At 43.7% G+C, this 13932-nt stretch overlaps 1 protein-coding gene across 1 annotated transcript in view; it reads left to right on the top strand.

The window, feature by feature from the left end:
• Positions 1-7507, top strand: part of SLC45A4 (solute carrier family 45 member 4) — a 113540-nt gene extending 106033 nt beyond the window's left edge. The window contains exon 9 of the mRNA XM_063131184.1: positions 415-7507. Coding sequence (XP_062987254.1) covers positions 415-777 — 363 coding nt within the window. The 3' untranslated portion in view covers positions 778-7507. The remainder of the gene's footprint in view (positions 1-414) is intronic.
• Positions 7508-13932: the final 6425 nt, after the last annotated feature.

Raw genomic sequence — 13932 nt, 5'->3', positions numbered from 1 at the left:
TGCAAAACACATGCGCCACCACTGAGCTGTGCCTCCCCCTCCCCATGTGCGTTACTGAAGCTGCACTGTAGTGGCTATTTTTATTTAGCGTCAGTGTGGGGGCTGATGCATTAAAGACCACAAGAACAAATATTTTTCTTACGTTCAACCAAAGTCTCTCCCGTCATACTTTTCTCATATCCTGTCCTGTTCTCGCTAGGTACAGGCCGTGCTGCAGCATTTTAGTGTTGTCAGTTTCCAACTACTACCATCCCCAGGGTGATGGGCCAAACGCCCCCCCCCCCCAATGGCCCAAGTGTTGTAATTTGAGACATTGTTGTTGTCTATTCGTTCAGTCGCTTCCGACTCTTCGCGACTTCATGGACCATACTTCAACCTATTTTGTGTGGTTTTGTTGTTTTTTCCTTCTTTCAGTATATCCACCACAGCCCCGGAAACTCAAAGCGAGGGTTTGGCATAGACTGCGCCATTTTGTCCTGCCAGGTCTACATCTCCCAAATCCTGGTGGCCTCCGCGCTCGGAGGAGTGGTGGATGTTGTGGGCACAGTCCGGGTCATCCCGATGGTCGCTTCCGTGGGCTCTTTCCTGGGCTTCCTGACGGCCACCTCCTTGGTGATTTACCCTGAAGTTGGCGAGAGCGCAAAGGAGGAACAGAAAGGGCTCGCCCCTCCCAAACCGACGGAAAGCAACGGCGTGAAAGAGGAGAAGCCAACCGTGATAAAGCTGGGTCGAAAGGAAGCTGCCGCATCCGAAGTAGAAAGCGAATCAATCGTTTGAATGAATCGCCATCATTCACACACATTCCAAGCAATTCAGGTGCATGAATCGGGACATTGTTAAGAGCAAAATCTGAACTTTCAAAAGACATCCTTGCTGTTTGACTCGAGGCAATGGATTAAATAGTTCTTTTCATGCAAAATGTAGATGAAATTGCATAGTGCTAGGATAGCCTTGAATAGGTAGCTTTGATGCTGATTGCTTTCTTTACAATCCAGAAAAATCTTCTTACTTAGAAGTATTTTTAATGAAGAAAAATGCACTTGGGTTTCCCAGATGACTTTTATCAGTGGGCAGGAAAACGGCAGGGTGGGGAGGGGACGGTTTAAGACGGCATGGCATATTTTCAAAATTCTCAAATTATCCATTTGGACCATTAATTTTTTGCATTTTTAATTTTTTTTTAGACTGCAATTCTGCAAAAGCAATTCTGGCTGCAGCTTTTGCGTAGAGGCTCCTGTTTTCCTTTTGTTTGGGTCTGATCCGTTTGGACCTTGCAACTTTAATAGGAGAACCAGTTGCATTGATCAAGTTGTGTATTTTAGAATCAATGCGACATGAGTCTGACAGCTTCAGTTCTTTGTGTCGTCGTCCCCCCTCCGCTTTTGAACCTTAGTCTGGATTTCATTATTCGGGGGGCAATTGCTATTTTGTACCAGACTTATTTTGAACATATTGCAGCAGCTCCTGCAAGAACTGCTGTCAATTAATTTTTCTAATTCAAGCTGTTAAAAACATTTGTCTCCGATGGCTGTTGTTTGCCACAGTTCCTGGAGCGGGATCTGTTTGCTATTGAGCTGGTTTGGGCAGTTGAGAAGGAGGACTTTCAGCAGGGCTTCAGACGGCAGTGAAATACGCTGTGACCATTTTTGCCAGGGAGCTGGTCAAATTTGAATATTTTTTCTTGTTTTGTTTTGTTATAGTGGCATTTGAAAGCCAATGATCTCCTTTGTGACGATGAAACGGCTTTGTCGGTTTCTTCAAATGGGTTCGTGAGGGTTCCCTTGTTTAGAAGGGGTTGTCGATTGCACTTTTTCGGAACTTCTGGGCTGGAAACGGCGATAGCTGAGTTTTTAAAAGGTAGTCTCGCTACGGCGGGCAAAAACCAAAGGCCTACCTCTGATATTGCAGCCAGGAGTGTGTGCGTGTGCGGCTACGTGTTTGTTTGTGTTTAAAAAAATGTATCTTGGAACAGCTTTGGGCCTTAAAAGAATCCAACGTTTAAAAAATGCTGTTAATTTTTCCATGGTCCAGGAATTGTATTGCTGGAACCCTCCATTCCTTTCAACCCCAACTCCTTCCCCTGATCTCCCACCTTCCCCACTTAGACGGAGTACTGGTTTCAGGACAATAGCGGTAACACACACACAAAGGAGACAACCGTTTGTCTTTTTCAGCACAGGCCACATCATTAGTAGGTCAGACTCTACACCACACCAAGTCAATGCTGGGAATTAACAATCCCTTAGAGGATCCCATTGGGAAGAGGCAGTTTAGAGAGTTCCTCTCATCTGAAGGAAGAGGGAGTGCCCTTGAACGTTCCCTTTACACCTGCAGAGAACGCAAGTCGAAGAGGCTGCAGCTACTTCTGAGGCTGAGGGCGGCAGTCCAAGCTGCTGTCGTGATATTTCCGCTGCCTCAAACTTACCTATTTAAAATGCAGTACTTTAAAATGCATGCGTTGAGCCATGCTGCAAATATAGTAATTCAAAAGCAAATCAATCTCTCTCTCTCTCTCTATATATATATATATATAAATATATATTTCATAATAAAAACAGTTTTTAATAAATTACTTGAATTGTCAATGTATTTAAAAAAGAAAATGTATGTCTTACATAGCTAAAGCGATAATCGTCTTGCTGCATCTTTAGAGTGTTCAGCAGCATCTGTTTGGTCCTTCCCTGTGCTTTTCTCACCACATTTTATACGGGGCTTCACAAAGCGATTTTTTAAATGTCCGAAGAAATACTCCGCTTTACTTTCGGTTTTCCTCAAAAGATTGTTATTTGGAGCATTTCGTTTGAAACTTGTTTTCAGAGGACAGCATAATACTACTGAAGTAATCCAAGAAATGAAATAAATCTTGCAGGAGCCTTTAGCTAAGAGTGTTTTCATCCTCATGACGATTTATGGTGTTCGCCGCACCTCACCACAAGGCAGCCTTTGCTTCACCATGGAAGTGGCTTTTATTTTGAAAACTTGTTCAGCAACATACTATTTGAAAATAACTATTTGAATCCTAAAAGTTTACCTTTTTCTGAAAGGATTCCACCAAGCAGCACTTGGTGGCTTTTAAAAATAGGAAGTCACTGCTTCTTGGTTGACCCTGTCTTACATTGTAAAGGGGGGGGGGTGTTTTTAAACTAGTCACCCCTTCAATTGACTCTACCTTTGATGCAATTTTAATTGCAGGTATTTCTGCCTTGACTTTTCTCTTCCTTGAAGGCTGTTTTTCAGCTGGTTTAGTGAACCTCTGCCAAAACTGTTCAGGGTTAGGAGGGCAAATGTTGATTCTGTTTTTTCCAAACATGTGTTGTCTTCAGAGGACTTGAATCTTACATGCTTCTAAGGGTAAATGAAAGCCAGAAGTTCCTGGTCTCTTCTTAGGTCCCATCACCTTATGCTTCCTGACTAGTTCCGCAATCGCTCGACCGCCATTTTAATTTCACTGTTGGTTCTGTCAGAAGCCGGAATGCCAGATCCTGAATGAATTCTAAACATCCCACTGGAAGAAATGTGCCATGTTTTTGGTTGCTGTCTGATCTTTCTGCAACTCTTGTTAAAAGAACACCAGACCAAAGAGATAACTGCTTCTTGAGTTAGATTTTCAAGTCACTGAATAAGTCTGAAGCCAAACTGGTGTCTGGAGAGACACACAAATGACTTGTCATAAGCTTGGCCTAACTGGTCCTTAGTAATGTCATCATCTCGGCTTAAGCATAGACCCTCCTATGCTTTGGAAGGTCAAGTCTCATTTCTACCTGAGAGCTGTGTACACTTTGCTTTGTGCAAGTCTACAAGTGACTTTATCCCACGTTGGTAAAAAACCAACATGAGGTTTATGTCCGTCCCATTTGATATCTTCTGATGCCCACGTTCAAGCTGAGCTGTACTGAACTGAACAAGCATAGTTCGAAAATGTCTTAACTTTGGTTAGGCAGAAGATTAGGGGGAAGAAGATTAGGCATGCCATTGCCAGTACACTGCCGATTGACAGGTATATTTGCAGCTCAGACTCCCAAGTAGCTTGGCTTCCTATCAAAGGGACCTGGAACTGTAGTTCTGTATTGGGCTTTAGATCTCCAACAGAATTCCCAACATCCGGGCAGCCGTCCCTTTTTCAGGATTCCTTAAGGGAAGTTGCGGTGGGTAAATGGCTTTCGTTGGCTATACACATGGACTTCGTTTATTTAGCTTGCCTCTTACCCTTTAAATGAAGGGATGTTCTCTTTGGTTTTGATACGTACCATCTTCATCTTCAGAATTCAACCACATTTCACCCTGGAGTTCTTCTGTCACTGGCATCAGCTACCTGATTGTTAAGGCAACATCTCTTGAATTTTATAGGATTTGAGAGGGCTGAATGTAACCTTTTTTTAGAAGTTATAGAAATAGAATTCCAGTGACGACATCCAACCGGACTTAGACAAGATTGTTAATTTAGGATGACTTTGGAGAGAGAGAAAAGCAATAATCTTTTCTTTTTAAAGAAATGGCTTCTTATTTGCACATGGGGACTTTTACCCAAATACTCTTTATAATCTTCTGCCTATCTGTTCTGTCATCCAGACTTGTTTCAGGGTTACCAACCGAGGCACGTAGAAACTTAATCCTCCCTCAGCCTTAGGAGAAAAAGGCTATTGAGGCTGTAGCAAACAACCCATATTTAGATTGGAATTTGTCCTATCCAGTGCTTTTTAATTTAGCCCATTCCTTGAAATTGGGAAATATAAAGAAAAGATGTGCAAAGGAGGCAGCCTCAACGGAGGACTCCCTGTGCTGGGAAGTGCTGCCTTTTTCTCTGTTCTCTTTGTTGGCTCCTACGGAGATACGTCTAGCGGATGGTCCTTGTGCTACATTTTAAGGAGACTGGGCTATGGCTAGGATGGTGGCCATGCCAGCCATCAATCCCTTCCCTCTAGTTTTGAGTTAATTTTGCTATTTGATAGGACTGTGGCAAAATTGCAGCATCAGGTTCACAATACAGAACTGAACTGTACCCTGAGTGACAGATTCCTCATCTGATTTTAGCTGCACAGAATCATAAAAGATCTTTGTAGCAGGTTAGAGCCGTTAGAGCCCAGTTCCATGTTTTTTGAAAGAAGGTTTATAATGCCTGTTTAAAGCCCTCTTTCATGACATGGAGGGAGAAGGTGAAGTTGTTATGCCACAGTACATCTTAATTTCTTTTGTCAGGAGGCAAACCAGGCCCTCCACTGTGAAGCACTTTGTGATCGCTGAAAGCCGAGTGTTTCGTATTTACAGCTCCGTTTGGAAGCATACCCGGCTGTTTGGCACCACCTGGATATACCTTTTTGCCATTCAGTCACTGAAAGCTTTTTCTTTACCTAAAAAGAAACGGCTTTGGCCCAAACCCCCTTCCTATGGCTGTTCTTGTCCCCTATACATTGCAACACAATTTTCACTACAGCTGTCCACCACCTGCTAACAAGTTGCAAATCAGCTATGACTTAGATCCATTTGTTGCTTCGTACACAACCCAAAATCCCGCATGACTCCCCTGCCAAGCACATGTAGCAACTTAAGTACCTGAAGTGTCTTTTGTGGAAAAGGTTATTTGGTTTTTTTATTCATTTGCAGCTCTCTTTGTTTTCTGTTAATAGGCCAAATAAATGTAACGGACACCAAATGTTGCACAGAATTGGAAAACAATGACTGTGTTGTGAAAAGGGAGGGGGGTGGGAAGGATAGCAATTTTTTTTAATCTTCTCCTGACTGTAGATTCTTAGGCTTTCAAGTACAGTCCTAAAGCAGTGATTTCTGCAAGAAAATGCTAAGCTACAGGATTTTAAAGACTGCATTGAAGAAGAAGAAAAGTCATTTGCAAATACAAAAAAAGGTGATCTACCTAGAGTTCTGTTTCCATGTTGCACACAAAGTAAAAGTTTTATTGCAGATGCACCCTCTGTTAAAACACTGGCTATACCACTCTTTCTTTGAGGGAGGGTCTCAGCGTCTTGTAAGGGAATTCTACTTGCATAACTCCCACCAGGCAATTTAATTCAGATAGGTAATGGTTTCCTTCTGGTACAAGAGTCAGATGAGTCTTACGAGCAGGAACTCACCCCCAATTTTGACGCTGAACAACGTGCCCCAAACTTCCTTTTTACAGTCATGGGAATAAATACCTCGGTCTGCAATAAAGCGCAAAACTCTGCCGTGCAAATTTGTCCCACCTGTGCAAGATGCTCTGTGTACAGGCTGTGAACAGTAACTGGATTTCTGCACAGTTTATGGTTCATGGGCTTGCCTTGATCACGTTGCAGGAGTAAGACACATGTGCAAGTCCACATGTGGACACAGCCCAAGAGGGTTCCAGTACCTTTAAGAGTTGCCCAAAGGGAGTCTTCTGCCTGGAGTGGCTTCTCTTCTCACTGTGGACAGTTAGGAAACAAGCTCATGCTGCTAGAATTCCTTCTAAACATCTCATTACAGATACAAGAAATCTCTCAAGGTCTGTACTGGCAGCGCTGATGTAATTTTCGAATTATTCTACAAATTTTCCTAAGGCTTCAAAATGTTACCCAACAGGTCTCTTACTTGCCCAATGTGTCAATTTCTGATCTACACAAGGGCATAATAGGGGACTACACATTTTCTGGGTAGCTTTCAGTAAATGGACTATGAATGCCCAGGTAATAAAGTTCCCAGAAAAATACGTCAGGTTCCCAGTGTAAATTCCTTGATTCTTCAAGATAGGAAAGAACTCATTGTATTGATCAAACGTAAAGATGATTTCAAGATGTCTTGCTTTTTCAGAAAATAGGAAACCACACTGAAAAGACTTAGGCCTCTCTAGGCTTGAGTTAGAGTTAACCTTGAAATATGGTTTGCAATTCATTACATGCACAATATTCTACTGGGGAATATGATTCTATTAGCCTGATCCAAATTAAGTGTTTTGTTATTGTGTAATTTCTATTGCAAGATGGACCTGAAACCTTCTTGGTAGCCAAATGGCCAACTGAATATTAAAAAAAAAATGCCTCACCTACTGAAAAGCTGCATATAGGCATCTCATAATGAAAAATATAAGTAAATATATATATTTAGTTCCGTTGTGAACTGGCCATAAGACAACTTCTTTTTTATCAACTTATTAAGTTGGGGCACTATACTAGCTCTTGCTGAGTTTAGCAATGTTTATAAGCGTGTGTTAAACACATAATGTTTCAAGTTTAATGAGGAAAAAGGGATAACAAAATAGAAATGTGACAGATGAATGTGTCTGTGTGGATTAGATGGCATAACGTTCTGGGATTTGATTTCAACACAGAGCTTTCTTTTCTGGTTGTTATGGTAAAGACTTGTTGCATGAGAAACAGTTTAACTGTTCTGCACTTTTGGTCTGTTTGTATAATTTTGTTTCCATTTATGGATAGAAATGGCTGAATGTAGAGTTAAAAAAACAAAAACCACTATTTCACATTTACATGTGTTCGATCCATTGTTCTACAGTTCAATCTTAATAAACATTTCAATTCGAGCCAGTGAATTGGGCTTTTGTGTTTGTGGGAATGGGAAAGAAGTCACTCTGCTCTTCCATGGGATAATCATAATTTGGTAGTACATATAAAAGTGTTATATAGTGTCAGTGGACTGGTCCATCTAGCCCAATACCGGCTGCATTCTGGGCTCCACAATTCAAGAAGGACGCAGGCAAGCTGGAGCGTGTTCAGAGGAGGGCAACCACGATGATCAGCGGTCTGGAAACAAAGCCCTATGAAGAGAGACTGAAAGAACTGGGCATGTTTAGCCTGGAGAGGAGAAGATTGAGGGGAGACATGATAGCACTCTTCAAATACTTAAAAGGTTGTCACACAGAGGAGGGCCAGGATCTCTTCTCGATCCTCCCAGAGTGCAGGACACAGAATAACGGGCTCAAGTTACAGGAAGCCAGATTCCGGCTGGACATCAGGAAAAACTTCCTGACTGTTAGAGCAGTACAACAATGGAACCAATGACCCAACTCTACTATTCTATGATTCTATGACTCCCAATTGGCAATCCCTCACCAGTGTCTATCTGCCCTTGTTTCTTACCATCTTCCCAGCCTTATATCAAGTAACCCCTCTCATCCCTAGGTCTCATGTGGAATACAAAATTGACTTACCTGAGACGGCAGTAATCAATTTACTGCGTGGGTAGAGACATTTGTGCCCATGACCGTCATTTGCATCATGCCACACGCAATAGCGTGGGTTGGCGTGTCGTCTGAACCTGGTGTGCAGGGGGCGTTGTACCCACCCAACAACCTCCACTGGACGTTGTATGGTGGGTACAACACACATCCCTGCTGCCGCACTGTGCCCTGGGTCCGAGACACCAACCTGCGCTGCAGCATGGTAGAGAAAACAAAGGGCGGTCACACTTGCAGAGGCGGGGGAATAGCCATGCTTTCTTTGCTGCGATCATCCAAACCCAATCACTGTCTTCACCTACCATTTGACAGCCCGACAGTCGTGAAGTGGAAGAGGAGTGGGAGGGAGACAATGGACAAAGGTGGTCTCCAGATGTTACATCAGAACCATGAAAAAAGGATACTTTGTTCACCAGCAAGCCCCTGGCATGTACAGCCAATAAAGTATATTTATTTTAAAGATTGTATACCCCACCTTTCAATCGAATTATTTCAAAGTCCTGAGAGAGCACCTTCTCCCTTACCAACCTGAGGTCATCCGAGGGCCTGCTCCTGGTGGTTCCACATAGATCCATCCTCTGATTGGAGTCCACCAGGGGAAGAGCCTTCAGCATGGTGGCGCCCCTCCTGTGGAATTCCCTCTCTATGGAGGTCAGGCAGGCTCCAACCTTGTACTCCTTTCGGTGCCTCCTGAAAACATCTTTATTCCAAGAAGCCTTTCTTTAACATGCAGCCTTGGATTTCTGTTTTTGCTTCTTTAAAATTTTGTTTTAACTGTTTTATTCTGTTTTTATTTTCATTTTACCTTGTACACTGTTCCGGAATTTTTCAATGGGGAGCGGTATATAAATATTCTAAATAAATAAATAAATAAATAAATAAGTCTGCTTACAACACTTTTTGTTCATATCAAAACAGTGAGGAACCCCAAATCAGAGTGGGTTGATCCGGTTTATCAGAAGTTGCTCTTTGGCGAATTCAAAATTCTAGTCCTTTCCAAGCCCCATGGCTGCCTAGCCCACCCCCCACCCCACTCCCTGCACCCACACGCTTTCGAAATTAGGGCACCTAAAGCAACAACAGCGAAGGGGGTCAACTCATTTCAAACCCCCTTTGACATCTGGATAGATTCGTCTGTGCAGTACAGAACAGCTAATAGGGCCATGAATATCGCAGTTGCGATACTTGAGTTACTGGCTTCATTGTGTTTTTTTAAAAGAAGTTCCTTTTGCTGTGCATTATTAAAACTGAATGGGTATGTGATATTCTTCAGAATGCTCCCTGAACCTGTAGAATGATTTTGCTCTGTTCCTCCCTCAGACACTTTTAGGGAATATTCACTTCCTAGCTCGTGCTTCATGAGACCGGATTTGGTACTGTGCTTCCAAACGTCTGTCTACTGAACCTTTTTATCAGATGCTTTTCTTTTTTTTAACTCTGATGCAGGGTCTATTATGTAGTACAGGGAACAGCAGAAAGAATGGCGACAGACAAAGGGCTTTCAGTGTGACGCAGCGGTTCCTTTTCCTAAAGTCTGCCACACGGCACTTCCTCAAGACACCAGAACAAAAAGCCGCAGCCTGCACTCCTGAAGTGCTTAGGTGTGCGAAAGCCCGCTGTGGTGTGGACTTTGTACAGTAACAATGAAGGGTCTCCAACGAGACCTGGTGTAGCACAACGCCAAAAAAAGTTCCACAATAAACCAGGCAGTTCCTCGTTTGAATGTCATATTTGCAATGAACTATGTAGAAGGTAATATAAATTCTTAAAGAGGTATATGCCACCATTCTGCTATAAAGTAGTATAGAAATGATAATAACTGATGATGATAATTTAAATATTTTCAGGGAAGCTTACACGTAAAACAATGAAATACATGGTCAATGCTGACAAAGGGGGGAAATAGCAGATTAAAGCAGCATCAAACAGCTCAGAAGAGACAGAATTAAAAGGCACGGGGACATGAAAGAGTGCAGGACACGGAATAACGGGCTCAAGTTAAAGGAAGCCAGATTCCAGCTGGATATCAGGAAAAACTTCCTGACTGTTAGAGCAGTATGACAATGGAATCAGTTACCTAGGGAGGTTGTGGACTCTCCCACACTAGAGGCCTTCAAGAGGCAGCTGGACAACCATCTGTCAGGGATGCTTTAGGGTGGATTCCTGCCTTGAGCAGGGAGTTGGACTCGATGGCCTTGTAGGTCCCTTCCAACTCTGCTATTCTATGATTCTATGAAAGGTCTTTATCTGGTGCTGTGGAACGAGGGGAAAGCAGAAGAGTAGATGGGAGATGAGCTTACCTGGGAAGAGCATGCCACAAATAGGATGCCACCACAGAGAAGGCCCTTTCCCCCATCAACACCTGCTTCCACTCAGAAGGCCTCTGAAGTTGATCTTGGTGTCCGAGATAAGCCACTCTGAGCTTCCCGTGCAGTAGGGGGTGTTCCATCATAATTTTGTGTGTATTCCCTCAGAGACAATGGAGCTAGGTTTTCTGATGTGTGAATGTGGCTGGAAGCAGCCCAAACTGCAAAATTCCCACTATGGCCTCTAGTAACCTGATTCAGACAAGAAATCCTTTGGCTGCCCAGCTATCAGCACAGATCATCACAACTAAGAGCTCCTCCCATTCTAAGGCGAGTGGGCCTCCCTGTGCACCTATTATCTGAGCCCCAGGCATTGCTAATGAACAGCCAGTGAATGCATCTTCAACCGCTCCATAAGATAAAGAAGTCAAGTACCAGCACAAATGCCGAACCAGTTCATAGAATCATAGAATAGCAGAGTTGGAAGGGGCCTACAAGGCCATCGAGTCCAACTCCCTGCTCAATGCAGGAATCCACCCTAAAGCATCCCTGACAGATGGCTGTCCAGCTGCTTCTTGAAGGCCTCGTGTGGGAGAGCCCACAACCTTCCTAGGTCATTGGTTCCATCATCGTACTGCTCTAACAGTCAGGAAGTTTTTCCTGATGTCCAGCTGGAATCTGGCTTCCTTTAACTTGAGCCCGTTATTCCATGTCCTGCACTCTGGGAGGATCGAGAGGAGATCCTGGCCCTTCTCTGTGTGACAACCTTTTAAGTATTTGAAGAGTGCTATTACCGTATGTCTCCCCTCAATCTTCTCTTCTCCATGCAGTTTCCTGCATGTTATCCGTAAACTGTCCTTGGGTGGGGAATCCTGTATGGAAGGAAGGCCCCCACACCGAGAAGGCTCTGAGGTTAGTAAACCCATGCCTCATTTCAGAGGGCAGGGAAACATGGTCCTCTATAAAAGAACAAAACAACATGGGGACAGATGCAAGAGAGGTGCCCCAGTAGCTCATACCATTAAGATCAAAAGAAGAGCCCTGCTGAATCAGACCAAGGGTCCATCTAGTCCAGCACTCTGTTCACACAGTGGCCAACCAGCCTTCGGCCAGGGACCCACAAAGTAGGACACGGTGCAACAGCACCCTCCCGCCCATGTACCATTTAGTTGGGAAGGGTGTTAACATTGAGCAGCACTGGCAAAATGTTCGGGTTGTCCCTTCTGTTTCAGCTCTAGAACAGCTGACAGCACAAGAGAAGTTGTCCTCTTGAGAATGCGAGTGATTCAATAGACTGCAAAGTTCCACAGGAAATAGTACCTGCAAACAGGGCCCCACTTGATTTTGGAGCACAGGCCTGCTTCCATCCCGTGCTTTGTCCCTGCCTGCTTGCTGACTAAGGCTGTGCAGGCTGCAGTCAACACCTCCATTACTCAGATTCCTTTCCCAAGAACTTTTCCCTTATGAGCACAAAGGTAGGAAAGTGTGTCTTTTTCTGCTGCCTGGCAATGACTGAGGCTGTTTCCGAGAATTTATACATATTCATGTAGCAATGACAAATCTTGTTGATGTAACTTGCTGGTGCCTAAGCATGGGCCAGGTCTGGCTGTTGACCTCGCTGCTCGGGGAGGAGTTATCTTTCATGTTACAAAGACAGTCCTCCAGAGCAGTGTGTGTGTGAGAGAGGTTTTGATGGAAGAGACTGGAAGTTCTGACCTTTGCAGGGCTGAAGTTACGTTTCTTCACTCCAGCCAATGAAGTTTATTGGTGGAAGGAAAGATTGAGCATTGAACCCCAAGTTTCTTGAGATCGTAGAAGGTGGTTTCTCTCTGCCTCTGTTGAAGGAGCTCTCTGGGAAGGGCCCTTGGGCAAATCAAGCAGCATTTCTGAGAAATGCCTCGTCAGAACAAGGCAACTGTCAAGGAACTTGGAAGAGGAGGCTGCTTGGTGCTCATTAACCGAGATTGCTGGACTTGCTCTGGTGTTTACTCCCCCAAAAAGGGGGGGGGCTGAAAGCCCTGGGATGAGATGGCTTTTAGAGAGGATTAGACAAAACAATGGATAAAGGAGAGAGGAATGTTTACAGCTATTAGCTCTGATCACTAGATGGAACGTCCAAAGACAGTATAGTATGCCATTGACTACTCATTGCTGGGGAGCAATAAGAATAGGACTGCAGAGCCGCAAGAATTACAAACTTTCTAGCCCTGCGACGAAGAAAATAAAAGAGGGCAAAGGCCTCAGCTGCTCTATTTCTTCAAGTCAAGCTGAACAACAACACAGGATCAGGGCAAGACCCTGTCATCGGCAAAGTAATACATATAAAGCATTCTGCGTATTAAGATTTCTCTATGGCTTTCTTAGGGAGGGGTCAACCGATACTGCCGCTGCCCAGATTTAGTGTAAACAGCTGAGAGAAGGGTCACCAGCTCCCCAATTCAGTATGTAGTAGAGATCACACAAAAGGAATCCTCAGTGAAGACAAAAGCAAGTCAAAACAAGACAATACTTTTGGCCAATTGTAACACGAGTTCTATGGAAGCACTAGCTTAGCCTTCAGCACGCCGAAGGGGATGTCTTGCCCCCCACCCCAGATTGCCAGGCTCAGAGATCCCCTCTGCAGCCCTGCCATGGCTCTACTAGCCCAACTAGGGACGAGCGAACATGCAATGCTTGATCACGTTGGGGATCCCCAGATTCTTCCTCAAAGCTCGATTCACCTTATTTGTGGTCCTGAACTCCAGTGCCTTTTTTTTTCTATTGGAAAAAATTTGAATTTTTACAAGTGCACAATTTTTCTAATTGAAAAGAAACAACCAAACCCACGTTTTAAAATATATATATATATATATATATATATATATATATATATATATATTTCTCCAATCAAAAGTACGCATTTTCCCCCACAGGCTAAAATATAAAAATGTGGATTTTAGGGGGGATTTGCACAAATGCACACTTTCAAACGTAAATGCAAGTTCAGGAAATTGCAAAAAATTCCCAAGAATTATTTTCCTTCTCTGTTTGCGTTTGCCTACAGCACATGCTTTGCTTGATTCATGAACAGGAATGAAATTATTGTACATCCCTAAGCCCAGATAGAAGTGAGGCTTTGCGTAAAGCAATTGCACCCCCTGCTGTTAAGAAGCAAACAAAAAGCGTTTGACATTTCAAACGCATATGAATCGTCATAATTGCATTTCGTTGGTAGGTAGGGGCAACTGAAATGACTCAGCTCCCACCCCAACCCAACCCTCCATGACAAAGGCCATGATCGTGGCTGGGTGTTTCAAATGATGGTGTCACAGTTGCAGATGACCTTCCACAGCGAAGCCCACCACACTCCTTCACTTTTCAATCTTAGAAAATTAGGGAAACCTTATTGTCTCAACCTTTGGCACAATGTAAACACTTCTGTCATAGAATCATAGAATCATAGAATAGCAGAGTTGGAAGGGGCCT

The sequence above is a fragment of the Elgaria multicarinata genome, chromosome 7, assembly GCF_023053635.1.
Source record: "Elgaria multicarinata webbii isolate HBS135686 ecotype San Diego chromosome 7, rElgMul1.1.pri, whole genome shotgun sequence".
NCBI classification, from domain to species: Eukaryota; Metazoa; Chordata; class Lepidosauria; order Squamata; family Anguidae; genus Elgaria; species Elgaria multicarinata.
The sequence above is the reverse complement of the archived record's forward strand: the minus strand, read 5'-3'. Positions and strand labels throughout refer to the sequence as shown.